Source organism: Sinocyclocheilus rhinocerous, unplaced genomic scaffold (genome assembly GCF_001515625.1).
Source record: "Sinocyclocheilus rhinocerous isolate Xijiao unplaced genomic scaffold, SAMN03320098_v1.1 scaffold722, whole genome shotgun sequence".
NCBI classification, from domain to species: Eukaryota; Metazoa; Chordata; class Actinopteri; order Cypriniformes; family Cyprinidae; genus Sinocyclocheilus; species Sinocyclocheilus rhinocerous.
Window position 1 is genome coordinate 676,316 of NW_015638934.1, and position 26,778 is coordinate 703,093.

Consider the following 26,778-nt stretch of genomic DNA (forward strand, 5'->3'; position numbering starts at 1 on the left):
TTAAAAAGTTATACCATGTCTGAATTCACAGTACTCCTAAAAGAGCAGGCAGAAAGTACTTATATGACCTGCTACTTCCAGTGTGATTCTGAAGTGTGCATACTACGGACGAATGTAGTACATCCAGACAGCATTCATACTATATAGAACGTACTCTTTTCATGGTCGCGAAGCAATTATTTATTCAGAAATTACCTACTCAAGAGAGTATGCCATTTCGGACGCAGTCGATGGCTACAGTTGCCTCTGTGGAGCGGTGGGAAGATGGCATCATGGGTAATGTAGTTTATTTGTACTGCAGTTATATACTTACTATTTTTAGTAACAGACTGTTTTATAGACCTCATGGTGTAAAATAAACAAGAACACATTCTTCTGAACTGAAAAACACTGGTTGTCTGAACAGCAGATGTTAAAAGGGTCGAGACATGGGTCCTGATGACGATTACACGAGTGTTTTGTAATCCATGCGCAATTTAATGCAACGTTCACAAAGCAACTTGATAAAAATGATGCCAACTGTATAAAATCAGACTGCGACTGCATCACAAAGCTTCGTAATGCTTTGTCTATAAATAATGGTTTTATATTTACGGATGTTTTCAAAACACTCACGTGCAATACTTTTTCCTTATCCAATGGTGTTAGATGTTATTGACGTTTTTGTGCACAAGACTTTAGCGTATGTACGTGAATGTTACAATAGCACCGGCATGTCAGGCCCCCTGTAAATGATGAGCATTCAGTGTGGATTAAATCTGTATCAAAGATGAGCTGCAGTGTTTGTACATAATTGGCCTCATTCTTGAATGAGCAGAACACGTGTGAATGGTTTGTACAAACAAACCCGTTTGACCCAGAAATGCATTGAGCTGGTGTTTCACAGGCTGAGTATCTGCATCATCTCCAGCACTGAACACTAGTGCAGTGTTTTGAGAAAGCTGAGCAGATGCTGGCAGGTGTTTTCTCCAAAACTGTTGATGTTCTGTAGCAGACAGCAGAAGAACGTCCCCATCTCATGGAGCGGCTGGGTGAGTTCACTTGAAATGTTTTCCAGTGCATGAAAGCGAGCAGAAAACCCCCGAGCGCTTCCACACACTGAATGTAAACAGTGCTGTGAGGACCAGCATGAGCAGCAGCAGCACCACGACTGCTGGAGGTGAAGGAAGACGCCGGAGCCGAGCTCCATCAGCGGCCTGAGCGCCGGCCGTCGAGCAGCTGAGCGTATGGCATGAGATTTAACAGGAGCGTTTCTCAGACCTCTGATGGTCATATCACACCAGTGCAAATTTTCTTCATGCCTGGTTGACCCTGCACCAACATTCGTTTTGAAACACTGAACCTCTGTCATTTCTGCTTCAATTTCATATCTTGTAAACATGTCTCTTAACTCTGCCACTGTTCCAGTTTCACTCAAAACTGCTGCTGTTAGTCCTATTCTTAAAATGCCAAATCTGGGCCCAACTGGCTACGCTAATTATCGCCCAATCTCCAACCTACCGTTTGTTGCAAAAATCATGGAAAAGGTCGCCACTCAACTGCAGTCATTTCTGGCTCTCAACAATCATTTTGATATATTTTAGTCAGGTTTTTGCTCACAACAGTACTGAAACTGCTCTAGTAAGGGTGATAAACGAACTCCTCCTTTCTGGTGACCCAGGCAGTCTTTCCATACTTGTATTACTCGATCTCAGCTCAGCTTTTGATACTGATTCATAAGCTATTACTCATGTGCCTCAGAGATTGGCATCTCAGGAGTTGCGTTATTCTAGTTTTCCTCCTATTTGACAGACAATACTACATCACCATGCATCACTATAAATCTCCCTCTGTCCCTCTCAGACAGGGTGTGCCACAGGGCTCAGTTCTAGGGCCACTATTTATTTTTTACATTATGCCCCTCTGACAAATTATTTGCTGCCATGGTTTTCAGTACCACTGCTATGTCAACGATATTTAGATATACACTGCTTGCCGACCTGATTCTGTTCACCAGACTGCATCTCTATTGTCATGTGTCAACGAGTTAAAGACCTGGCTTAACTCCGATTACCTCAGTTTAAACTTGACAAAAACAGAAATCTTACTTGTCGGTCCCCCAACTGCAACAAAAAACATAACTAATGCTAGATTTGACTTTGAAGCTAAATTATGGAAGAAACAAATTTTAGTGCAAATAGTAAGTGGTTTTAGTAATCATTTGTAGTAGCACAAAGAGTAGAAAAAATTAAACATGAAAAGTTCACTGTATATCGTAGTCATAAATTTATAACGGTGATGATTTTTTTTTTCTTTTTACATTAAACACATTAAATATTACATATATGTAATATAATGTGTACTTCCATTACAGGTTTAGGTCTTAAATTTCATACAAGGTGGTATTAAAAAGTAATACCATGTCTGAATTCACAGTACTCCTAAAAGAGCAGGCAGAAAGTACTTATATGACCTGCTACTTCCAGTGTGATTCTGAAGTGTGCATACTACGGACGAATGTAGTACATCCAGACAGCATTCATACTATATAGAACGTACTCTTTTCATGGTCGCGAAGCAATTATTTATTCAGAAATTACCTACTCAAGAGAGTATGCCATTTCGGACGCAGTCGATGGCTACAGTTGCCTCTGTGGAGCGGTGGGAAGATGGCATCATGGGTAATGTAGTTTATTTGTACTGCAGTTATATACTTACTATTTTTAGTAACAGACTGTTTTATAGACCTCATGGTGTAAAATAAACAAGAACACATTCTTCTGAACTGAAAAACACTGGTTGTCTGAACAGCAGATGTTAAAAGGGTCGAGACATGGGTCCTGATGACGATTACACGAGTGTTTTGTAATCCATGCGCAATTTAATGCAACGTTCACAAAGCAACTTGATAAAAATGATGCCAACTGTATAAAATCAGACTGCGACTGCATCACAAAGCTTCGTAATGCTTTGTCTATAAATAATGGTTTTATATTTACGGATGTTTTCAAAACACTCACGTGCAATACTTTTTCCTTATCCAATGGTGTTAGATGTTATTGACGTTTTTGTGCACAAGACTTTAGCGTATGTACGTGAATGTTACAATAGCACCGGCATGTCAGGCCCCCTGTAAATGATGAGCATTCAGTGTGGATTAAATCTGTATCAAAGATGAGCTGCAGTGTTTGTACATAATTGGCCTCATTCTTGAATGAGCAGAACACGTGTGAATGGTTTGTACAAACAAACCCGTTTGACCCAGAAATGCATTGAGCTGGTGTTTCACAGGCTGAGTATCTGCATCATCTCCAGCACTGAACACTAGTGCAGTGTTTTGAGAAAGCTGAGCAGATGCTGGCAGGTGTTTTCTCCAAAACTGTTGATGTTCTGTAGCAGACAGCAGAAGAACGTCCCCATCTCATGGAGCGGCTGGGTGAGTTCACTTGAAATGTTTTCCAGTGCATGAAAGCGAGCAGAAAACCCCCGAGCGCTTCCACACACTGAATGTAAACAGTGCTGTGAGGACCAGCATGAGCAGCAGCAGCACCACGACTGCTGGAGGTGAAGGAAGACGCCGGAGCCGAGCTCCATCAGCGGCCTGAGCGCCGGCCGTCGAGCAGCTGAGCGTATGGCATGAGATTTAACAGGAGCGTTTCTCAGACCTCTGATGGTCATATCACACCAGTGCAAATTTTCTTCATGCCTGGTTGACCCTGCACCAACATTAGTTTTGAAACACTGAACCTCTGTCATTTCTGCTTCAATTTCATATCTTGTAAACATGTCTCTTAACTCTGCCACTGTTCCAGTTTCACTCAAAACTGCTGCTGTTAGTCCTATTCTTAAAATGCCAAATCTGGGCCCAACTGGCTACGCTAATTATCGCCCAATCTCCAACCTACCGTTTGTTGCAAAAATCATGGAAAAGGTCGCCACTCAACTGCAGTCATTTCTGGCTCTCAACAATCATTTTGATATATTTTAGTCAGGTTTTTGCTCACAACAGTACTGAAACTGCTCTAGTAAGGGTGATAAACGAACTCCTCCTTTCTGGTGACCCAGGCAGTCTTTCCATACTTGTATTACTCGATCTCAGCTCAGCTTTTGATACTGAGATTCATAAGCTATTACTCATGTGCCTCAGAGATTGGCATCTCAGGAGTTGCGTTATTCTAGTTTTCCTCCTATTTGACAGACAATACTACATCACCATGCATCACTATAAATCTCCCTCTGTCCCTCTCAGACAGGGTGTGCCACAGGGCTCAGTTCTAGGGCCACTATTTATTTTTTACATTATGCCCCTCTGACAAATTATTCGCTGCCATGGTTTTCAGTACCACTGCTATGTCAACGATATTTAGATATACACTGCTTGCCGACTTGATACTGATTCATAAGCTATTACTCATGTGCCTCTCTCAGAGATTGGCATCTCAGGAGTTGCATTATTCTAGTTTTCCTCCTATTTGACAGACAATACTACATCACCATGCATCACTATAAATCTCCCACTGTCCCTCTCAGACAGGGTGTGCCACAGGGCTCAGTTCTAGGGCCACTATTTATTTTTTACATTATGCCCCTCTGACAAATTATTTGCTGCCATGGTTTTCAGTACCACTGCTATGTCAACGATATTTAGATATACACTGCTTGCCGACCTGATTCTGTTCACCAGACTGCATCTCTATTGTCATGTGTCAACGAGTTAAAGACCTGGCTTAACTCCGATTACCTCAGTTTAAACTTGACAAAAACAGAAATCTTACTTGTCGGTCCCCCAACTGCAACAAAAAACATAACTAATGCTAGATTTGACTTTGAAGCTAAATTATGGAAGAAAAATAATGCCATATGTCTTTGAAACAAAAAAGCATGCTGAATAGCACTAACTGAAAAAATAATGCATTACGTTAACAGTGCTTGCATTTTAATGCCTTGCATTTCCAGGGCTTGCATTTTTAGGTCATGAAATTTAACAGTTATTTATTTAAGCTGTGAATATTTCAATTCAAAGTATTTCACACATTTTCATAATTAAAAATTAAATCATATTCACCTTCCAGAATTCACTTCCAAAATATTCATTCTGTTTAAAAATACGATGTATAATATTCGACAGGCAAATTTCCGTCCATTTTATTTCACTTTCCAAATTCGCTTCCACAAATTCAGTGGTTAAAATTCGGCAGAAAATTTGCCATCGCACATCCGGGATCTGCAGGAATAGCAGTAGAGCAGCGATGCATGATCTCCAGCTGCTGTCAGTCGCTCACCAGCAGGTGGCGCAAGCGGCTGTTCATGAAGACCACAGCAACAGGTGGATTGAGTCATTCATTCACAAACACTGATCTGCAGAAATGGAGCAAGCGCTAAGTAGAAGTTTTGGTGTCTGTAGCTAAAACTAACCCCCTCACTTTTGACAGAAGGTGGTGCTACAGAGCGCCGCCTCCACGTCCATTTATGAGCGTTTCCACTTTCCAAATTCGCTTCCACAAATTCAGTGGTTAAAATTCGGCAGAAAATTTGCCATCGCACATCCGGGATCTGCAGGAATAGCAGTAGAGCAGCGATGCATGATCTCCAGCTGCTGTCAGTCGCTCACCAGCAGGTGGCGCAAGCGGCTGTTCATGAAGACCACAGCAACAGGTGGATTGAGTCATTCATTCACAAACACTGATCTGCAGAAATGGAGCAAGCGCTAAGTAGAAGTTTTGGTGTCTGTAGCTAAAACTAACCCCCTCACTTTTGACAGAAGGTGGTGCTACAGAGCGCCGCCTCCACGTCCATTTATGAGCGTTTGCCAGTGTCTAACGATCATTAATATTGATGTGTGTTGAGTTTAGTGAACTTCTAAGCATGTTATCTGCCTCAAAAACACCAGAAAAAATTTTATGGTTTGAGACGTTGCCATGGCAACACTATTTAAGATATCAAGAATCTCTTCACAGTTTTACATCTGCGGTGTTTTGACATTATTCTGGTGACGTTTGAAGCAAATCGGGTAAAAATAAGCATGTGATTTCAAAGCATTTTTAAAAGAGACACTTCCTTCAAACCAGACAGCAGTCTGACATTTCCATCACAGAATGAATGAAGCGATTAATTTGAATTATTTTTGAGAGTTATACTCACTCACAAATGCATTTATATTTGTAACATTACACATTACTTTAACGGTAATTACATTACTACATATTCGTAAAGTTACTTTTATTTTAGTTCTGTGCATGCAAAAGGCCACTTTATAAAATAAAAACCACCGTGATAATTAATTGTAATGATAAGTGATAAGTTATACCCCGGTCTCTCCTAATGTTGAGAACGTGACATAACAGGTAATTTTAACTTTTTTTTTCTTTTCATATTTTAACACAAGCTAAATATGTTAAAGTGCATTAAAAACAGAAATAAGCACTAACTGACCATCAGAAACAGTGCGAGTCCAGCGTCCACTGTCCACCAATCACATCTCTGAATCCAGCGCGTCTCCAGTGCGACGCTTGCTGCGTCTTAAGACGAGGAATGTGATTGGTGAAAAGTTGTTGTTGAAACTGTGTGAGAAAGAGAGAGAGAGAATGAGTGTGTGTGTGTGTGTGAGAAAGAGAGAGAGAGAGTGCGTGTGTGTGTGAGAGCGAGAGAGAGAGCGGTGTGTGTGTGTGTGACATCTGTGAGTGAGAGAGAGAGAGAGCGCGTGTGTGTGTGTGAGAAAGAGAGAGAGAGAGTGCGTGTGTGTGTGAGAGCGAGAGAGAGAGCGGTGTGTGTGTGTGTGACATCTGTGAGTGAGAGAGAGAGAGAGCGCGTGTGTGTGTGTGAGAAAGAGAGAGAGAGAGTGCGTGTGTGTGTGAGAGCGAGAGAGAGAGCGGTGTGTGTGTGTGTGACATCTGTGAGTGAGAGAGAGAGAGAGCGCGTGTGTGTGTGTGAGAAAGAGAGAGAGAGAGTGCGTGTGTGTGTGAGAGCGAGAGAGAGAGCGGTGTGTGTGTGTGTGACATCTGTGAGTGAGAGAGAGAGAGAGCGCGTGTGTGTGTGTGAGAAAGAGAGAGAGAGAGTGCGTGTGTGTGTGAGAGCGAGAGAGAGAGCGGTGTGTGTGTGTGTGACATCTGTGAGTGAGAGAGAGAGAGAGCGCGTGTGTGTGTGTGAGAAAGAGAGAGAGAGAGTGCGTGTGTGTGTGAGAGCGAGAGAGAGAGCGGTGTGTGTGTGTGTGACATCTGTGAGTGAGAGAGAGAGAGAGCGCGTGTGTGTGTGTGAGAAAGAGAGAGAGAGAGTGCGTGTGTGTGTGAGAGCGAGAGAGAGAGCGGTGTGTGTGTGTGTGACATCTGTGAGTGAGAGAGAGAGAGAGCGCGTGTGTGTGTGTGAGAAAGAGAGAGAGAGAGTGCGTGTGTGTGTGAGAGCGAGAGAGAGAGCGGTGTGTGTGTGTGTGACATCTGTGAGTGAGAGAGAGAGAGAGCGCGTGTGTGTGTGTGAGAAAGAGAGAGAGAGAGTGCGTGTGTGTGTGAGAGCGAGAGAGAGAGCGGTGTGTGTGTGTGTGACATCTGTGAGTGAGAGAGAGAGAGAGCGCGTGTGTGTGTGTGAGAAAGAGAGAGAGAGAGTGCGTGTGTGTGTGAGAGCGAGAGAGAGAGCGGTGTGTGTGTGTGTGACATCTGTGAGTGAGAGAGAGAGAGAGCGCGTGTGTGTGTGTGAGAAAGAGAGAGAGAGAGTGCGTGTGTGTGTGAGAGCGAGAGAGAGAGCGGTGTGTGTGTGTGTGACATCTGTGAGTGAGAGAGAGAGAGAGCGCGTGTGTGTGTGTGAGAAAGAGAGAGAGAGAGTGCGTGTGTGTGTGAGAGCGAGAGAGAGAGCGGTGTGTGTGTGTGTGACATCTGTGAGTGAGAGAGAGAGAGAGCGCGTGTGTGTGTGTGAGAAAGAGAGAGAGAGAGTGCGTGTGTGTGTGAGAGCGAGAGAGAGAGCGGTGTGTGTGTGTGTGACATCTGTGAGTGAGAGAGAGAGAGAGCGCGTGTGTGTGTGTGAGAAAGAGAGAGAGAGAGTGCGTGTGTGTGTGAGAGCGAGAGAGAGAGCGGTGTGTGTGTGTGTGACATCTGTGAGTGAGAGAGAGAGAGAGCGCGTGTGTGTGTGTGAGAAAGAGAGAGAGAGAGTGCGTGTGTGTGTGAGAGCGAGAGAGAGAGCGGTGTGTGTGTGTGTGACATCTGTGAGTGAGAGAGAGAGAGAGCGCGTGTGTGTGTGTGAGAAAGAGAGAGAGAGAGTGCGTGTGTGTGTGAGAGCGAGAGAGAGAGCGGTGTGTGTGTGTGTGACATCTGTGAGTGAGAGAGAGAGAGAGCGCGTGTGTGTGTGTGAGAAAGAGAGAGAGAGAGTGCGTGTGTGTGTGAGAGCGAGAGAGAGAGCGGTGTGTGTGTGTGTGACATCTGTGAGTGAGAGAGAGAGAGAGCGCGTGTGTGTGTGTGAGAAAGAGAGAGAGAGAGTGCGTGTGTGTGTGAGAGCGAGAGAGAGAGCGGTGTGTGTGTGTGTGACATCTGTGAGTGAGAGAGAGAGAGAGCGCGTGTGTGTGTGTGAGAAAGAGAGAGAGAGAGTGCGTGTGTGTGTGAGAGCGAGAGAGAGAGCGGTGTGTGTGTGTGTGACATCTGTGAGTGAGAGAGTGTGTGTGTGTGTGTGAGAGAGAGAGAGAGAGATTGGGAATGTGTGTGTAAACCAGGATCATTAAGGAGCTCAATCCTCTCAGCTGACTTGGCTTTGGGAATATAGGGAAGAAAGTTCTGTTCCACAGCGAATACCAGACTCTTTCTTTCAGCAGCACAAGATGCTGGACCATCATATCATAGCACTAATAACAGAAAAACAATAGATTAAAATAGATTTAATGAATGAATATTCTACTGAATCTACTATTCTACTGAAATATTCTACTATTCAATGCACACACTTTAATGAATTTTAAAACAACTTTTTATTTATTTATTTATATATTTGTTATTTTACCATTATGTCTAGGCATTTCCTTTTATGGATAACAATAATTCATTATCACAAACAAAGGACTGAATCAATAGCGTTCTCTGGATTTCAGATAACTGAACATGTGTGAATGGTTTCGCTAAACGCAAAGATGATGAACTCTGACCTTTCAACTGAGAGCCCAGATGCACATGAGGTAAATTATTATTATTATTATACATTGAAGGATGGCTCACAACCAATCATCTGTGTTTATATATAAATTAATCCTTTGTCTTAATATTCATAGAATGTTTTCTGCAACCCAGTTTTCCAGCTTGATGAAGAAAATGAGGAAACCAAAGGACATTTCAAAATTGACATCTACCTTGAACCTGCTAAAACTCCAGCTGCAGGTAAGTGTGCATAGCAATGTGTAGGGCTATTTAATATTAGATATTCCTAGCATAAATACTGCGTTATATAAGGCATTTGTATTATGTACAGAATTAGGTGCCGTTGCAGTGCATCTGATCTATATTGTCCATATGCTGTATTCTTGGCTCAGTGTCTTGTCCTTTATAAAGGCCACAGTGTGCTCGGGGACTGTCTGGTGACTGTAAGAGGTCAGCTGGCTGGTCAGGGAGCAATAATAGTGTCGACCGCTGTGCTGCTGATTGCGGCGGCGCTGTGCCTCATTCTGCTCCTCGTTCTCAGACGTGAGTCAGCAACTCTTTTACTCCGTCTGTCTGGTGGTACTGTTTTGTTTTGGTGAAATTGTTGAAATTCTGTAAAAGAATGCAAACTGTAAAATAAGAATGAGACAGTAGTTTCAAAGAGTGCTGCTACAGGCCTTTAACGTTTTTATGGGTCTGACAAGTTCTGATATTCTGCCATCCTGAGAAACCTGCCGTGACCCGGATGTCTTTTCTCCTTCAATTCAGCTTGCCACACAAGAGCTGTTAAGTGCGCCACAAGTCAACACAATTAAAAGCATGTAAAGATTCTTTCCAGCTGCTGTACCTTTATTTAATGCCACAAAGGCAACACAAGTGATTTTTTACTAGCCAAGTATAGCTTCATACAGGTCCCAGAACATTCCTAAACGTCTGTTTTATTTAAATAAGTTGCTTTGGCCATTGAGCCCGTAGCCCATTTACCTCCTCTCACAAAAAACCCTTTAACACTTTGCAGCTATCAGCTTCATTGACAGGTATTATTATTATTTGAATTAATTTTGACTCTTACCTCGTAGCCGTTATGTACCAAATTCGGAAATGATTTAGCAGTAGAGAAAAGAGAGAAAATGAGCTCTGTCACTGTTCTACTCTTTCTTTTTACAGACGTTCAGACTAATACAGGAGAGATTTTCCCTTTAGACTCTGGGTTTGGAGACGGATCTTCACCGAATCTCTCTCTGAGTCCGACTGCTCCTCATGCCATGAACACCTCCACTCTCTCACCGCGCACCTTCTTCACAGGTCAGTTCATGCTCTTCTAACCGCATGTACCATTTCATATAAAGTGACCCCGAACGACTTTGCCTTTGCATTTCATTACAAAATATCAACCCACGTGGCACTTAAGGTTGAGTTTATTGAGACATTTTAAGTGTGACTCGAGTGCCCAAATACAGTCAAACCAAAAATTATTCAGACACCAGATATCATTTTTGATATTTTTTTAATTAGTGGATGCAGGACACTATAGTTCATTCATCAAGTGAGGATAGCAAAATAAAGTAAACTGTGACATATTAAACCCAAAAGTTCTTCATAAAGTGGACTACCAGTAAAATTGAAATGATTCAGACACTTTGAGCTGAGCATATTTTGCTGAAGTGTTTTTCTTTAATTGCTAATGCAACCTTTTTACACCACAGACTGAAGTAAATGAAGCATTGCTTGGTAGTTAGTTGAGCTAAATTGGTTTTATCTAATTGTGTGCTTAAATGTAACAGCTGACAGATATTCAATAGAATTCATTACATACCTTTCTATCAAAGTTATCTGATATTATCAAGATGAATGTTTTTCTTTAATTGCTAATGCAACCTTTTTACACCACAGACTGAAGCACTGTTTGGTAATTAGTTGAGCTAAATTGGTTTTATCTAATTGTGTGCTTAAATGTAACAGCTGACAGATATTCAATAGAATTCATTACATACCTTTCTATCAAAGTTATCTGATATTATCAAGATGAATTTGTTCTGACACAGTTTCTTCTCATATATTATTACCATTTTCTAAACTATAGCGAATAAACTGTGATAATGTGAGAAATGTTGAAGGCGTCTGGATAAATATCGGTTTGACTGTATATTTCAGGGCCTCTGCTTAATTGTATATCAACATACACAGCATTCACAATCAAATGCATGCTATTGTAAATTAAAATGGCACTAACTATTTTGTATGCATATGTTTTTTCACCTATAAATGGCTTTGCATCTGTTTTTCCAGCCTGTGGCGGCGTGCTGACAGACTCCTGGGGGACGCTCAGCTCTCCCAATCACCCCGGGCCGTATCCCCCGGACTCTCACTGCGTGTGGCTGATCAGGGCGTCTCCTCCGCTCCTCCTGCAGATACACGTGTCCTCTCTGGCTCTCGAGGGACCCTCTCCTTGCTTGTTTGACTGGCTAGAAGTCAGAGAGGAGACAGAGAAGACATCTGCTGTCACAAGGTTCACCCTATTTAATCATAAACGACAATCAGATTTGACATGGGGCTGCATTTAAGTTTAAAAAGCCTTTGATTAAAGTGCAAACACTAACATCTGCCAGTCTGGATTGACATTTTATTTAGTATTTAATTCAGTTAAACAACCTCTGTGTCACATGTTCCCTATTTGGTGTGTTGTTTTGCACTCGTTTGTTGAAAAGAGGTTGGTTTCCTGTTCTCATTTTGTAGTCCTTCTGGTTTCCCTCATTACTCCCACATTGTTCACACCTATGTCCTGTTAACCTAGTTACCCCTAAGCCCTGGCTTCCCTGTGTTTCACTGCGAGTTGTTTGATGTGTTTCTGTTTTCCCTGGACTCGGTCTATGTTTTGTTTTCTATCGTTAGAAAGCTGCTCTTAGATCTGTATCTGATCTGTAGTTTCAGCAAATGCCCTGGAGCTGTCAGAGATTTACCAGCTGGTGCATTTTGCATCATCCTTCACATTTTTTGCTGAGAAATAAATGGAAATATTTTAGTGCAGATAACATGAAAAAAGACTACACATTGTTAATTTACATACACAACTACTGACAGTGAAAAATACAAATCCTTCAACTAAAAACATCAAGACCATAACCAACAAAACCAAAGGGAGAACCACCGGAGTAATCGAGAAACTAAACAAGACACAGGTGAACATAAGCAAAAACAAACACAGGAAATAGAAACACAGAAACAAATATAAAACAAAATAAGTGTCCTTGGGCTGGATCAGAGGAAAGGAGGGTGGAGCAAAACTCCTGCAGAAGTGAATAATGAATATTGAATGTTCTGTCATCATTTACTGGTCCTTATGTCATACTTTGGTTAATCTTCGAAACACAAATGAAGATATTTTTTATGAAACCTGCGAGGTTTCTGTCCCTCCACTGAAATCCAGGTAACCCAAACTTAATCTCAAAAAGATTATGAAGGCGCTGTAAAGCGAATCCATATGAATATGTGATTAAAGCCTAAAGCGATCATATCTCTCACAATAATTAAACCGCTCGTTTCATATTTATTCATTCATAACATGATGACAGAAATTTAATTTTTGGGTGAACTATCCCTTTAAGTATATTGGCTTTAAATATTTTTTGTTATGCTTTTGTGATCTTGAGAAAGTCTTGCGTAATTTTTCTTTTTTTCAAGAAAATTAAACAGATAAAAAATAACTGTTACATATACTCCAGATCAGTGGTTCTCAAGTATCAATACATATTGTTCCAGAACAATAGTAATATCTCCATGAGCAAACCATCAATGGTTAACATCTCATGTGTGTCTTGGCTTGTAAAAATTCACAACATAACCTCTTAAACATGTATCTTATGGAGTTTTTGTGAAACTGCATGTATAGAAACAACTGAGTTATTGAATCATTTTGCTGTACAGGGCTGTTCTTGGCAATCGCACTCAAACTGTGAATAATTAAGATTCAGTTCTTCCTAGATTCTGTGGCAGCGTCGCTCCAGCTACACTGAACACAAACAGCAGCAGCGTGCTGGTGTCCTTTCATTCTGACGGGAGTATTGGCGGAAATGGCTTCACTGCACAGTATCATTCTATATTACCTGGACAGAGTAAGTAAAACTGAAACAAACAGAACATCATGTTTCTTTTCATAGTTTAAAGCACAGGCAATAATATTATGGAAGACACTTTAAAATACTGTTCCATAGTTAATGTATAACTACACAGGAGCAAATTCTACACTACACTATATAGTGTAGTAGAATATAATTCTATTCTACTCTAACATTCTAGTAACTACTATTAACTAACAAGAAACTCTTTAAAGTTTAAAAGATTAAAAAGATTAATGATTTATTAAGTAACAGCGCTCAGTTGAAACTGGTAGTTCACTATTAGCTAATCAGTAACTACTATTTTTTTTTCATATATCCTGGAGAACTACTGTATACAGGTTCATAATTAATGTGAATTATGCATAATGTATAATTAATTCTAAAGTGAAGATCATGGTAACCCAGAAGTAATGACTCAAGTATTACCAAATCCTTCTAAAGGAGCTACTAATTGCTTGGATCAGTATTCTAAAGTGAAGATCATGATAACTCTCTAATATTGGCTGACATTATTGCAAGCTTTTGAGATATATGTAAGGTTTTGGATAGTAATGACACAAGTGTTACTACATCCTTCTGAAGAAATTACTAATTATTTGGATCAGTATTCTAAAATGAAGATCATAAGATCAGTAATGATTTAAGTGTTACCAAATCTAGCAAAATTAGTTACTAACCAGAAACTTACAAAAACCTCAAAAGTTTGCAATGATTTCAGTAATTACTAGGGAGCTATCATGATCTTCACTTTAGAATACTGATCCAAAAAAATTAGTAATTCCTTTAGAAGAATTTGGTAATACTTGAGTCCTTACTAGTGGGTTACCATGACCTTCACTTTAGAATTAATTATACATTATGCATTATTCATATTAATTATGAACCTGTATACAGTAGTTCTTAGTAGTTCTTGGGGAGGTATGAAAAATAGTTGTTACTGATTAGTTAATAGTGAACTACCAATAATAATTCAGTAATCAGAGTTTCTTGTTAGATACTATTAGTTACTAGAGTGCTAATATTGTGTTACTCATGTGTTCTTGTGTAGTTATTCATTAATGATGGAACGGTATTCTAAAGTCTTACCGACTTCATTTTAAAAACTTCATATGCAATAAAAATAGCCAAATAATACTATTTTTTCCTTAGAATTTATAAATGTGATGCAAATGCAAATGAAAGAGCAGCAAGCAGTGAATATAACTATGATATTCTGATCACAGATTATAATAATATGTCACATGGTGTGTTATTTTTCTGTTTGTATGTACTAAAGTTTTCTTTCTGTCTGTGATCAGAGAGCTGTTCCAGAGAAGAGTTCATGTGTGACGGTGGTCGTTGTTTGCTACCTGTATCCGTGTGTGACGGCCAGCCAAACTGTCAGGACAGGTCAGATGAAGCCAACTGCAGCCAGAAACACAAGGGTAAATATAGCTGCAAGCAGCGATGACGGGCCCAAGCCATCAGTGCAACCGCCACCCCGGTGGCATCAAGAAAATGGTGCACAGCGGGTACGTGCATTTACAATAACCCTCTGGCAGTCTGGATTTAAGGGTTACAGCAATGAAAGGGTTACACTATAAAATCAAGAATGTGAAACACAAACACACACACACACACACACACAGAGAGAGAGAGAGAGAAAGAGAACAATATTTAAAACTTTGGTAACACTTTACAATACAGTTTCACTTGTTAACATTAACTATATCAGTTAACATGAACAATAATTATATAGCTATTAATGTTAATTAATATTAAGTTAAAAATGTATTAATACATTATTAAAATTTAAAGTTGTATCTTTTAACATTAGTTTATGTACTGTGAATTAACATGAACATGAATATTTTTTTATTAACTAACATTAAAAAGATTAATAAATGCAATTTGTTCATTGTTAGTTCATGTTAGTCAGTGCATTAACTAGTGTTAACCAAACATTTTAATGATCTATAAGCATTTGTGAAATAATTATATAAATCTATATTACCAATAAAGTACATATTAACTTATTTTATGTATTTTTGTATTTGTTTCTTATTCTAATTAATTGAACTGAGCAGTAAAGGATAAGACTGATAGGATTGATATCCTATCAGTGAGTGAGGGTAGGATATATTAAACTTAATGATTTTTCCTTTAAATATTTTTTTTAATAATTGTAATGCTCTATAAGCATTTCTACAATAATTATGTAAAAGTATACTGAGAGTACAATACATGTCAACTGATTCTATGCATAATTTTTTTCTTTCTGATACACTGAAGATGATCTGAACAGGATTAGAAGATTTCTTATCCTATGACTTCATCTGGTGGTCATCCTTGGTATTCATCTGTCTGTTAAATTCTCTGATAGTTTAAATTTTTTGGTGGCTCCTGAGCATGATACATTTATGAAACTAAGCATGTTTCCTAAGAATGACTTGTTCTTCATATGTAAAAAGTTTTGAAGAGTTTGGATAATGCACTTTAAAGATATAAGAAAATTACTGTTTCCTTTTTTGCTGTTAGTTTAATAAATCACCATGGCAACACCGTTCAAGCTATCCAAAATCCGTTTGCAATTTAGGTTCTTCAGTGTTTTGGCATCATGTAGACAAAGTTTGGCGTGTATAGTATAATTCTCCTCTGAGGAGTATGCATTAATTCACAGCATGATTTTTCCAAAAACCCACATTCAAACCAAAATAGCTGACTTCCTGTTGGTCGTAGCTAATGACTGTAAATTAGAAAGTTGTCCGACTTGATGAGAACAATAAATGTACCGAGTTTGGTGACTGTAGGAAAAACTAACCCCCCAACTTTTGTCAAAAGGTGGCGCTATAGAGTGCCTGCTCCACGCCCATTTATGAGCTTTTGCCAGTGTCTAACTATCATTAATACTGATGTGTGTGTTGAGTTTCATACAATTCTAAGCATGTTATCTGCCCCAAAAACACAGGAAACAAATGTTAAAGTTTGGTGCATTGCCATGGTAACAGTATATAAGATATCAATAATCCCTTCCCAGTTTTGCATCTGCCGTGTTTTGGCATTATTCTGCTGAAGTTTGAAGAAAATCAAATAAAAATAAGATGCTGAATTCAAAGCATTTTGAAAATGACACACTTCCTGCTGCCAGTTGGTGGCGCTATAACTTTCAGTCATAATAGTCACATCTATGTGATCGGCCTCATACAGCGAATAAACCGCTGAAGTTTCATCAAAATCAGACAATGTGTGCAACAGTTATTAGACACATCCTGTTTCTCATTTCTTGCCATAATTTCATCGCCTTGCCATGGCCAAACTGTTCGAGATATAATGAGATTTATATGTGTACCGTGTTTCATATGAATACGTGCAAGTATGTGTGAGATATACATCAAGTTTTCAGACTGTGTTCCAGGGGGCGCCGTAGAGCCCCTGTGCCACGCCCGGGTCCCAGCCTCTGCGGCGTTCTAATGGCCGCAGATTCCAACGTGCCAGTTTTCAAGAGTTTTGATGTTAGTTCACAGTGCATTAACTAATGTTAACAGATAAAACTAAATTTTTTTAAATGTTAAAGTTTGGTGCATTGCCATGGTAACAGTATATAAGATATCAATAATCCCTTCCCAGTTTTGGATCTGCCGTGTTTTGGCATTATTCTGCTGAAGTTTGAAGAAAATCAAATAAAAATAAGATGCTGAATTCAAAGCATTTTGAAAATGACACACTTCCTGCTGCCAGTTGGTGGCGCTATAACTTTCAGTCATAATAGTCACATCTATGTGATCGGCCTCATACAGCGAATAAACCGCTGAAGTTTCATCAAAATCAGACAATGTGTGCAACAGTTATTAGACACATCCTGTTTCTCATTTCTTGCCATAATTTCATCGCCTTGCCATGGCCAAACTGTTCGAGATATAATGAGATTTATATGTGTACCGTGTTTCATATGAATACGTGCAAGTATGTGTGAGATATACATCAAGTTTTCTGACTGTGTTCCAGGGGGTGCCATAGAACCCCTGTGCCACGCCCGGGTCCCAGCCTCTGTGGCGTCCTAATGGCACAGATTCCAATGTGTGTGCCAATTTTCAAGAGTTTTTGAGCACGTTAAGACCCCCAAAAACCCCCGGATAGTGGAAAAAAAATTTAAGCTGCAAGCATCGATAAAAGAGCCCTCGCACCCGGGCTCACCGCCACCTGATGGCTTTAGGAAAACAGAGAACGGTGGGTAATATGCATTTAAAGTGGTAAATATAGGAGGAATATGTCAAAGTCATTTATATGTGCCAAACTTCCTGCTGCCAGCTGGTGGCGCTAGGACTATAACTGAATATTGGCATGTAGATGTGTTCAGGAATGGACTCTCATCAAACATGTTAAGTTTCGGCCAGATTGGACACTGCATGCCTGAGTTACATCAACTTCCTTGTAGAGTCTGGACCAATCAGACACCATTTTTCATTAGATTTAACAAATCAGTTATTCATTAGATTAAAGGGGTCATATGATGCTTTTTTAAAGATCATTATTTTGTTTATTTGGTGTAACAGAATATGTTGACATGCTTTAATGTTCAAAAAACACATTATTTCCCTTAACCAGGAAATTAACGTTCTTAGAATTGACAGACAGTTGACCCTGAGAGGTCAAGTAAATACTTACAGCGGATCTAAATATTTATAATGAATTATAACTAGTTATGATTAATTATTCATATTTCCCCTTTGAGCTGATTCGCTACATCCTGTTTCACTGCATTAATAGCATGCTTTAACACTTAGCTAAGGGCTAACATCAGGGCGAAACATCACATTTTGTGAGGCCACCAGGGACACGCCCTTCGACGAAAACTCAAGATCTTCGCAATTTAGCAAATTTGAAGATGATCCGATTAAAACTGTAGGAGGAGTTAGTTAAAGTACAAGGCCTGAAAATGGCAAAAAACTGCACAAAAATCGTACAGGAAATTCAAAATAACAGGATTCCTGTTGGGTTTTGGATTTTGTGCCAAGATACTTTTTTGTAGGTATTGGTGTGTTACATGTGTGTACCGAGTTTCGTACATATATGTGAAACGTAGCTCGAGGCGCACTCCATTGAAATTTTTTAGGTGGCGCTATTGAGCCATTTTGCCACACCCACTTCTGAAACCGTTCGAGATATCAAAAATCCCTTCGCAATTTAGCATCCCCAATGTCTTGAGATCATGTTGACCGAGTTTGGTGGCAATCGGGTACCACCAAAAGAAGGAGTATATCAAATTCCAGATCATGCGCTTTTTAGACTGAATAGCCAACTTCCTGTTGGGAGGAGCTAATGACATGCAGTGTGAAAGTTGTTCGGCTTAATGAGATCTATATGTGTACTGAGTTTCATATGTATACATTCAAGTATGTGTGAGATATACTGTACGTCAAGTTTTCTGACTATGTTCCAGGGGGTGCCGCAGAGCCCCTGTGCCACGCCCGGGTCCCAGCCTCTGCGGCGTCCTAATGGCCGCAGATTCCAATGTGTGTGCCAATTTTCAAGAGTTTTTGAGCATGTTAAGGCCCCCAAAAAGCCCCGGATGGTGGAGGGAAAGAAAATCCTTAGAAAAACAAGGGGGCCCTGCGCCTTAGTGGCTTGGGCCCTAATTACAGTAATGACGTCACTACACAAAGTGTGACACTTCAGTCTTTTATCTCGCTTGAAAGTAAAGATTATAATTGATATCATGATTCTGTCTTTCAATCTTCTGATTCTTAGAGTGTGGAGGAAAAATAACAGGAGAGTATGGATCGTTGTCCAGTCCAAACCATCCAAAGCCTTACCCACATCAACAGGTGAATGATTTCATCAGCTGCTATTTCTGTCAATCACTTCCTGAATCTAAATGCTAAATCGCATACATTTACATACAGTTTTATATAAATGAGCTATGCACTGATCAGTTAATGTATTAGGCCAGCTGTTAAATAACTAGTATTTGTTTCGGCATCGTGACTGTTTCTATCACATCTGTATTAATTATAGTTATCTCTACCGCTCTCATAGTTGTGTACATGGGAAATCTCTGTGGAAGATGGGCAAGTGATTAGACTGAGTTTTCAGAACTTCAGTCTGGAAACACAGGATGTGTGTGAGTTTGACTATGTGGAGGTTTATGATGGCGCAGACGCAAACACTGTGCTGGGCAGGTGAGAATACTGCACTGCTGTCTCTACAACACTGATGGGATTTAAAGAGACCTATTGCTTTAAAATGTTTACTTTCAGCAACAGTAAACATTCCAATCCAAATGAAAATGCAGAGAACGCAAAACATTTCCATCATGAGCATTATCTTGAGGAAGGCAGATTTAATTGTGTGTCATATTTGTTGTACTGGAGTGATTGAGTCAATGCCCTGTTGAAAAAAACAGCATATGCTGGTTAGGTATGTTTTGAAGCATGGCTGCTGGTTTAAGCTGGTCCTAAGCTGGTCCTGAGCAGGAGCTAGTTGCTCAGGACCAGCTTAGGACCAGCTTAAACCACCTAACCAGCATATGCTGTTTTTTTCAACTGGGTGGATCAGTTTCACAGAATGTGATGATGCATTTCTTTATCAGTGTCAGCTATGGTCTCCCATGTGCTTCTCTAAACATCGTTTACCCTGCTATACTACCACACTTCAGACCCAGAACTGTGAAAAGTGTTCATAACTTAAATATTGAGGGTTGAAACTGTGTCCCACAATATGTGTTTACAGAAAGCTTTCTGCTGTTCTTACAGTGAGTGCTTGACGTCCCGCTGTCTCTCTGAGCAGGTTTTGTGGGCCAGCTCTGCCTCCTGATCTCACCTCCTCTGGTCCTGTGATGACCGTGCTGTTTGTGGCAGATGAAGGTGTTGCAGACAGTGGCTTTTATGCATCGTTTAGGGCCATGTCTCTTTCAGAAAGTGAGTGCTGCACGGTTCATGAAGTAGATTTTGTGAGTCTCTGTGAGATTGTGACTCTTCCCTGCATCACTGCTTTCTGCTTTGAGGAACATGCGGTCCAGCAGAGTTTGCGTGTGGCTCCGGGGAGTGTCTGCACAAGGACTGGCTGTGTGACGGATGGAGCGACTGTGCAGACGCTGCAGACGAGCACCACTGCATTAACTCCACCTACCCTCCTTTCAGTGAGAACACGCTGCAGTTTGGAGAGGACGTTTCCTGCTGTTTTGACTCCTTTCAATCTCTTCCCAAATAAATTGTTCAGCCAGTTAAATCTATAAATCTATTGCACTAATAACGTCTTGCATAATCATTTATCAAATTATATATTATAAAGTGGTCATGAACTGAGAAACCAAAATTCCCTTGATCTTTTGACATAAGAGGTCATTGTACTATAAAAAAGTTTCAGAACTCGAAACTTTCTCGTTAGTCTAAAAACAGCTTATACTGTATTCCAATCTGCCAAAACCACAGCTTGTGGAATGTTCTACTCTATTATGTAATAGTGTGGATAAGCACCGCCTCCTCAGAAGAAGATCAACACCTGCTTCTACATCACTGTTTAGCGCCGCCCACTGACTCTCTCATTGCCTGTTTAGCCCCGCCCACCGATTCCACATCACTGTCTGTTTAGCCCCGCCCACCGATTCCACATCACTCTGTTTAACCCCGCCCACCGATTCCACATCACTGTCTGTTTAGCCCCGCCCACCGATTCCACATCACTGCCTGTTTAGCCCCGCCCACCGATTCTACATCACTGCCTGTTTAGCCCCGCCCACCGATTCTATAAGGCTGCTTGTTTAGCCCCCCGCTGTTTAGCCCCGATTTGCGCATGTAGTGTTTGCGAGAGAGGTGAACGCAGAAACCAAACGATAAAGATGCTCCGAAGACAACAAGACGCTGTTCAGTGCCAAGCTGTGGGAAAACAGTTTTCATTACGTGATCACTATTGCTTTGTCTCTTCTTGCAGATTGTTTGATATTGGGTTAATTATGCATTTTCAACCTAAATCACAGCGGCATGCATTTGTGAGGAATGTACTCTGTGAAACATACACAACTGTTGAGCGTTTACTTCCGAGTCTGCAATCCTCCACGCCTATTCAGAGTGTTCTGATGAGAGGGTCAAAAACTGTTTCTTCTAAATTATTATGTGTTTTCATGTAAAAATCTTGATAAAATTACCTCAGAGAACAGTACAAAATAAAAAGTGAGGCAGTCCATGACCCCTTTAAATGGCATGCGTGTTAGGAACAACACAAAGCCCATATGGCTCAGCAGTATGTGCAGTATTTGTTGACTCTTGGTAAATCTACGGTATCTGCTGAAATGCCAGGCTCAAAAGTAGCTTTTAAGTAGTCACAAGTGCATCTCACATTCTTATTTTTTGCCTTTTTTCCCTCAGCTTCATCTTGTGAGCCCATCCAGGTTGAAATGTGCAGAGGTCTGAGCTATAATCTCACGTCCTTTCCAAACATCTGGCTGTCTATTTCTGACCAGAGAGAAGCTGCTTCTATTCTGCACGAGTACAGGGTGAGAATGAGAGCAGTGACTGTGAGCAGCTCCGCAGAACCCGTTGGACATCTGTGTGATGTGATTGCAGGTGCTGATGGAGTTTGGCTGTTTCGAATCCTTCCGGCGGCTGGTGTGCGGGGTGTTTGTTCCTCACTGCAGCGCTCAGAGTGGAGTCCTGCAGCCGTGTCAGTCCGTCTGCTCCAGCGCGGAGCAGCAATGCAGTCAAACCCTGACCCTGCTCAGTCTGACCTGGCCCTTCAGCTGCCACCTGCTGCCCGCTTCACACGATCTCACGGAGTGCTCCCTGCCATAGACACGGCCCTGACCTAAACGCACACTCACCCGAGAACAACCGCTGCAATGACTGCACACGGAAACAATGCTGTAAATAAAACAAAGATTGCTGGAATACATTTTAAACACAATTTTAGTCTTTTGATAGTCCACTTTAGACATTTTACTAAAAATAAGTAACTTTGTAACTACATGTCAACTAATTTTCATTAATTTGCAACTATATGTCAACTAACTCTCAGAGTAGACTGTAAGGTTAGGGTTAGGGTTAGTAGAATAAGTTGACATATACTCTGGGGTGTGAAGTAACGAATTACAAATACTCACGTTACAGTAATGAAGTCGTTTTTATCAGTAATTGTACTTTTTTGAGTAGTTTAAAAATTGTGTACTTTTACTTTTACTTGAGTACATTTTAAGTGATGTATCGGTACTTTTACTCCACTATTTTCCTCCGTTTGTGGTCGTTACATGCTTATTTTAATTTTATTTTTATCCATCAACGTGATTGGATAGACAGATAGTAATAGGTCTCGTGACTTTCGTCAAATCAAATTGTGCATAGAAAACTTTAACTGTTTTTAAACTGCCAACTGTTTATCATGGCTGCTGGAAGTGCATTCTTCAAGCATCAATTCAGTCGCATCTTCCTCTAACTTAACATGTTAAGGTAAATTTCGGATTTCTGCTTACTAAATTATTTGTATATATGCTTGCCTATCTACACAGCCTGAAATTTGGTGTGAGGTTGCGGCGGGTATTGCATACAGTGTTAACTCCCGCAAGTATTTTTGCTGCTTCTCTTGATGCCCTTTCAAATGAAACTACTCAATACTCATGAGTACTTTTAAATAGGCTACTCTTTTACTAACTCAAGTAGTTTTTTGGACAAGTACTTTTACTCTACTCACACTACATTTTTTGGAAGGTAATGGTACTTTTACTTGAGTATATTTTTTCAGTACTCTTTCCACCACTGCATATACTTGCAAAGTGTCTTATAGTCAGTATGTTGTGGACCCATCCAAATAAAGTGTTAGCAGATGAATGAATGAATGATACACCAGAAGGTTTATATATATATATATACAGAATAGTAATTCTCTCTGTTTGTTTGTTCTCAAAGGTTGAATTATAATTATATATTCATTAAATTAATTATACCATTAACCCAGTTTACAGTATTGTGGGATTTGGCCCCAGAGTAACTGCCAGTAGTTTCGATGTATGTTAGTTGCTTTTATTACATCTGCACAGATAAGCAGTTTATGTGTCATTGTGATCATATAATTAAGTGTTGTTTATTTTATTTTTTTACTGTTCGACAAAAACCAAAGCACTTTGAACCCATTACCTGATCCGTCTCTGTGGGATTAGTAGATTCATATAGTGTGACATACGGAGAATGTCCTGAAACCTGGAGTGTTGACAGATTATAGCTGCTTGAGATACTGTGGGATTTCATTCAAATAATCAACTAGCTAGTTTGTGTCTCTGCTCATCTCTTCTTCATTTTCTGTCATCTTTCTATAGTAGTACACATTTTTGCATCATGGCAAATTGTTGGATTGTTATTGGGAAGTGTATGGCCCAGATCAGTCCTGTGATTGATTTGATTGATTTTGAAGGACACCTATACATATACTTTCAATTTCATGTCCTTAGTTGAAATAATGACTACATTTAAGCTCTGAAGTAAAACATGGAGGTTCACTTAATTTTTCCACTGTGAATGATTACTCAATGTCTTAAACTATGGCGGGCCAGACGGTCCAAAAATAAGACTAATAACTTGTTGCGGGAAGTCACTATACTATTGCCAGGAGCTACTGAGTTTGCCACGACTCACCTTCCTCACACGGCGGGCGACTTCGCCCGCCGTGTGAGGAGAGTGAGTCGCCCGCCGTGTGAGGAGAGTGAGTCGCCCGCCGTGTGAGGAGAGTGAGTCGCCCGCCGTGTGAGGAGAGTGAGTCGCCCGCCGTGTGAGGAGAGTGAGTCGCCAGCTGAGGAGAGTGAGTCGCCAGCTGAGGAGAGTCAGTCGCCCGCCGTGTGAGGAAGGTGAGTCGTGGCAAACTCAGTAGCTCCTGGCAATAGTATAGTGACTTCCCGCAACAAGTTATTAGTCTTATTTTTGGACCGTCTGGCCCGCCATATTAAACAACAACAAAAAGGAAGACTACAGCTGTTTGTGGGCTGTTAATTCAATCAGTTTGTTTTTGTCAGTGACCTAGACCACATTTGATAGGACACGAATGCAGCAGGATTCACAAACTTCTTCTTGCTACGATATAGCACTGTTTGGATGGAGCTAGTGTTCTCAATGACATCTGTGTTACATTTATGAATGCAGGACTCTGCTCATTCCATGTACTTTGATGTTTGAATTGGAAAATTGAATATACAACCACAGGAGGACATAAGGTAAGAAGTTATATGTTTGAATGGCATTTGATGATGTGGTTCTATCATATTAACATTTTTAGGTGTCATTTGATTTAGTAATAATACATTATACAAAATAAGAATTTTGGCTCTCGTAGATTTAAGATTAGGAAAGTTTGTCCAAAATCACTTCGGTAACGCTTTACAATAAAGTTCCATTTGTTAACATTAGTTAATAACTACATTAAACTAACAATTAAAAATACTTCAAAAGCATTTATTGTTCTTAGTTAATGTTGATTCCGACATTTACTAGTGCATTATTCAATTCACAAGTTAATGGACTTGAGCTAAAATTAACTAACAATGAACAGCTGTATTATTATTAACTAACATTAACAAAGATTATTAAATATTGTAACAAATGCTTTGCTCAATGTTAATGTTAGTTAATGCATTAAACATAGTGAACTAATGGAATCTTACTGTAAAGTGTTACCATCACTTTCAAAAAGCGCTATAGGCCTATACCTTAGATGTGTTCTCTTTCTGTGAGTCTCTGTGTGTCAAACACATGGACAGAGGCCGTTACTGAGAGTGAGTTGTGTGTGTTTGAAAGCGAGGTGATTGACCGCAGGGACAGATAGCTGCTCACACTAACATTACCTCTCATCACTTCACCGCTCATCGCCAGCCCTCACTAACCTCCACTAATTACCAGCCTCGACAGAAACTAGAAGAGCCGTCTTTCTCTCGTCCACACTGAAGTCAGCGAGTAGAAGTAAGTGGAACTGCAGAACTCAGGTGAAGAGTTGTGACATTTAACGTAAGAGCAGTTTGTAGACTAAATATGATCCTGCTGTAAAGAAAATTACTTTAAAGACACTAGCAGTTAAAGGAATGTTGCTCTTCATTCATATGTGACCCTGGACCACAATACCAGTCATAAGGGTCAATTTCTTGAAATTGAGATTACTGAAAGTTGAATAACTGAGCTTTCCATTGATGTATGGTTTGTTAGGATAGGACAATATTTGGCTGAGATACAACTATTTGAAAATCTGGAATCTGAGGGTGCAAAAATATCTAAATATTGAGAAAATCATCTTTAAAGTTGTCCAAATGAAGTTCTTAGCAATGCATATTACTAATCAAAAATTAAGTTTTGATATATTTACGGTAGGACATTTGCAAAATATCTTCATGGAACATGATCTTTACTTAATATCCTAATGATTTTTGACATAAAAGAAAAATCTATAACTTTGACCCATACAATGTATTGTTGGCTATTGCTACAAATATACCCCAGCGACTTAAGACTGCTTTTGTGCTCCAGGGACACAAATATTATGTAACTGGTTCATGATTTCAGTGCAAGACACGTCTCTTTCACAGGTCTAAATCAGGTCATCATGTGTACGGGTAAATGTGCTAAATGCACCGCAGACCTTCTCTTCCCGCTCGGTCTTCTAGCCGTGGTCGGAAACATCCTGCTGTTTTTTCCCAACGGTGAGGTGTGGAGGACCGAGGAGATCACTGAGAAGATCTGGTTCTTCCCCGGGGTGATCGGAGCAGGACTGCTGGTGAGTGTGAGAGTATGTGAAGGACAGACGAGCGAGCGAGTAAGTGTGTCCGCTGACTGTGTGTTTGTGTGATTTCTGCAGGCGTTTCTGCCAGCGTCGATCATGAGGGCCGCGGGGCTGGAGGGCAGCTGCTGCGCAAACAGATGCGGGGTGAGGAACTGACTTCATCTCTCAACAGATAATGCATGCACTTTATATTTGTGTCATCTTTGTTAAAAAATGTGTAGCTTCTTCTATAGTGCTCTTTTCAAACTTCACTTGCAATAAATGAGTGGCAGATTGTTATAGGACCAAACCTGTCACACTACATGCAAGCACACTTTGCAGTAATGATAGGCAGCACTACTATTCTACTGCTGCTTGTAACAGATAACATGCAGTCAGTCATATAACCTAATAACAAACTAATGAGTGAAGTATTGATTGGAGTTGGACTGAGCTGTAGAGACAGCAGAGGAACACAAGCACAGCGATGCAGGAAAGATATGTTTGCTGGCTAAGAATTCTTTTATACAGCACTAGACAAGAGTTTATTATTTAGATTCTAAATTCTACAATTGACCAGTCAGAATCAAGCATTTTGTGTAATAAAATGTAAAAAGCTTTGTTAACAGAAATAATTAGTGTCCTTTTTGGTTGAAATAAGTGAACATAATAGGATAATATGGGGGAAGACATAATATTTTTAGATATACGTTTAAATAAGATAAAAGTGCATCTGCAGAATGATGATAATGATGCATCAGCCATTGTGTTATTATAGTAAATAGAAACGTGTTAATTTTGTTATTATAGCATAAAATGTGTGTGTGTGTGTGTGTATATATATATATATATATATATTTGAGGTCTCAAACAAAATA

General features: G+C 40.1%; 2 protein-coding genes across 3 annotated transcripts in view; both read left to right on the top strand.

The window, feature by feature from the left end:
- Nucleotides 1-8,785: 8,785 nt before the first annotated feature.
- On the top strand, nt 8,786-22,026 carry mfrp (membrane frizzled-related protein). Its single transcript, XM_016565363.1, has 13 exons — nt 8,786-9,124; nt 9,218-9,323; nt 9,495-9,626; nt 10,251-10,388; nt 11,373-11,592; nt 13,065-13,195; nt 14,500-14,625; nt 18,929-19,005; nt 19,217-19,359; nt 19,967-20,097; nt 20,184-20,318; nt 21,544-21,671; nt 21,742-22,026. Exons 1-13 carry the CDS (start codon nt 9,059-9,061, stop codon nt 21,964-21,966), a joined length of 1,758 nt encoding a protein of 585 aa, XP_016420849.1. The 5' UTR covers nt 8,786-9,058; the 3' UTR covers nt 21,967-22,026.
- Nucleotides 22,027-24,951: 2,925 nt separating this feature from the next.
- The window catches only part of LOC107750096 (transmembrane 4 L6 family member 1), a 7,688-nt gene continuing 5,861 nt past the window's right edge, over nt 24,952-26,778 (top strand). The window contains exons 1-3 of one of the 2 annotated variants that reach the window (XM_016565365.1): nt 24,952-25,110; nt 25,728-25,915; nt 25,997-26,065. In XM_016565365.1, coding sequence (XP_016420851.1) covers nt 25,745-25,915; nt 25,997-26,065 — 240 coding nt within the window. In that variant the 5' untranslated portion in view covers nt 24,952-25,110; nt 25,728-25,744. The remainder of the gene's footprint in view (nt 25,111-25,727; nt 25,916-25,996; nt 26,066-26,778) is intronic. The other variant, XM_016565364.1, reaches the window with a different exon arrangement.

What these genes read in the sequence shown, in the direction of transcription:
- mfrp (XM_016565363.1), top strand. Translation starts at nt 9,059, where the DNA reads ATGGTTTCGCTAAACGCAAAGATGATGAACTCTGACCTTTCAACTGAG. An exon ending in TGCTAAAACTCCAGCTGCAG is followed by an intron (nt 9,324 to 9,494) that starts GTAAGTGTGCAT and finishes TCCTTTATAAAG; the next exon opens with GCCACAGTGTGCTCGGGGAC. An exon ending in CTATTCTGCACGAGTACAGG is followed by an intron (nt 21,672 to 21,741) that starts GTGAGAATGAGA and finishes ATGTGATTGCAG; the next exon opens with GTGCTGATGGAGTTTGGCTG.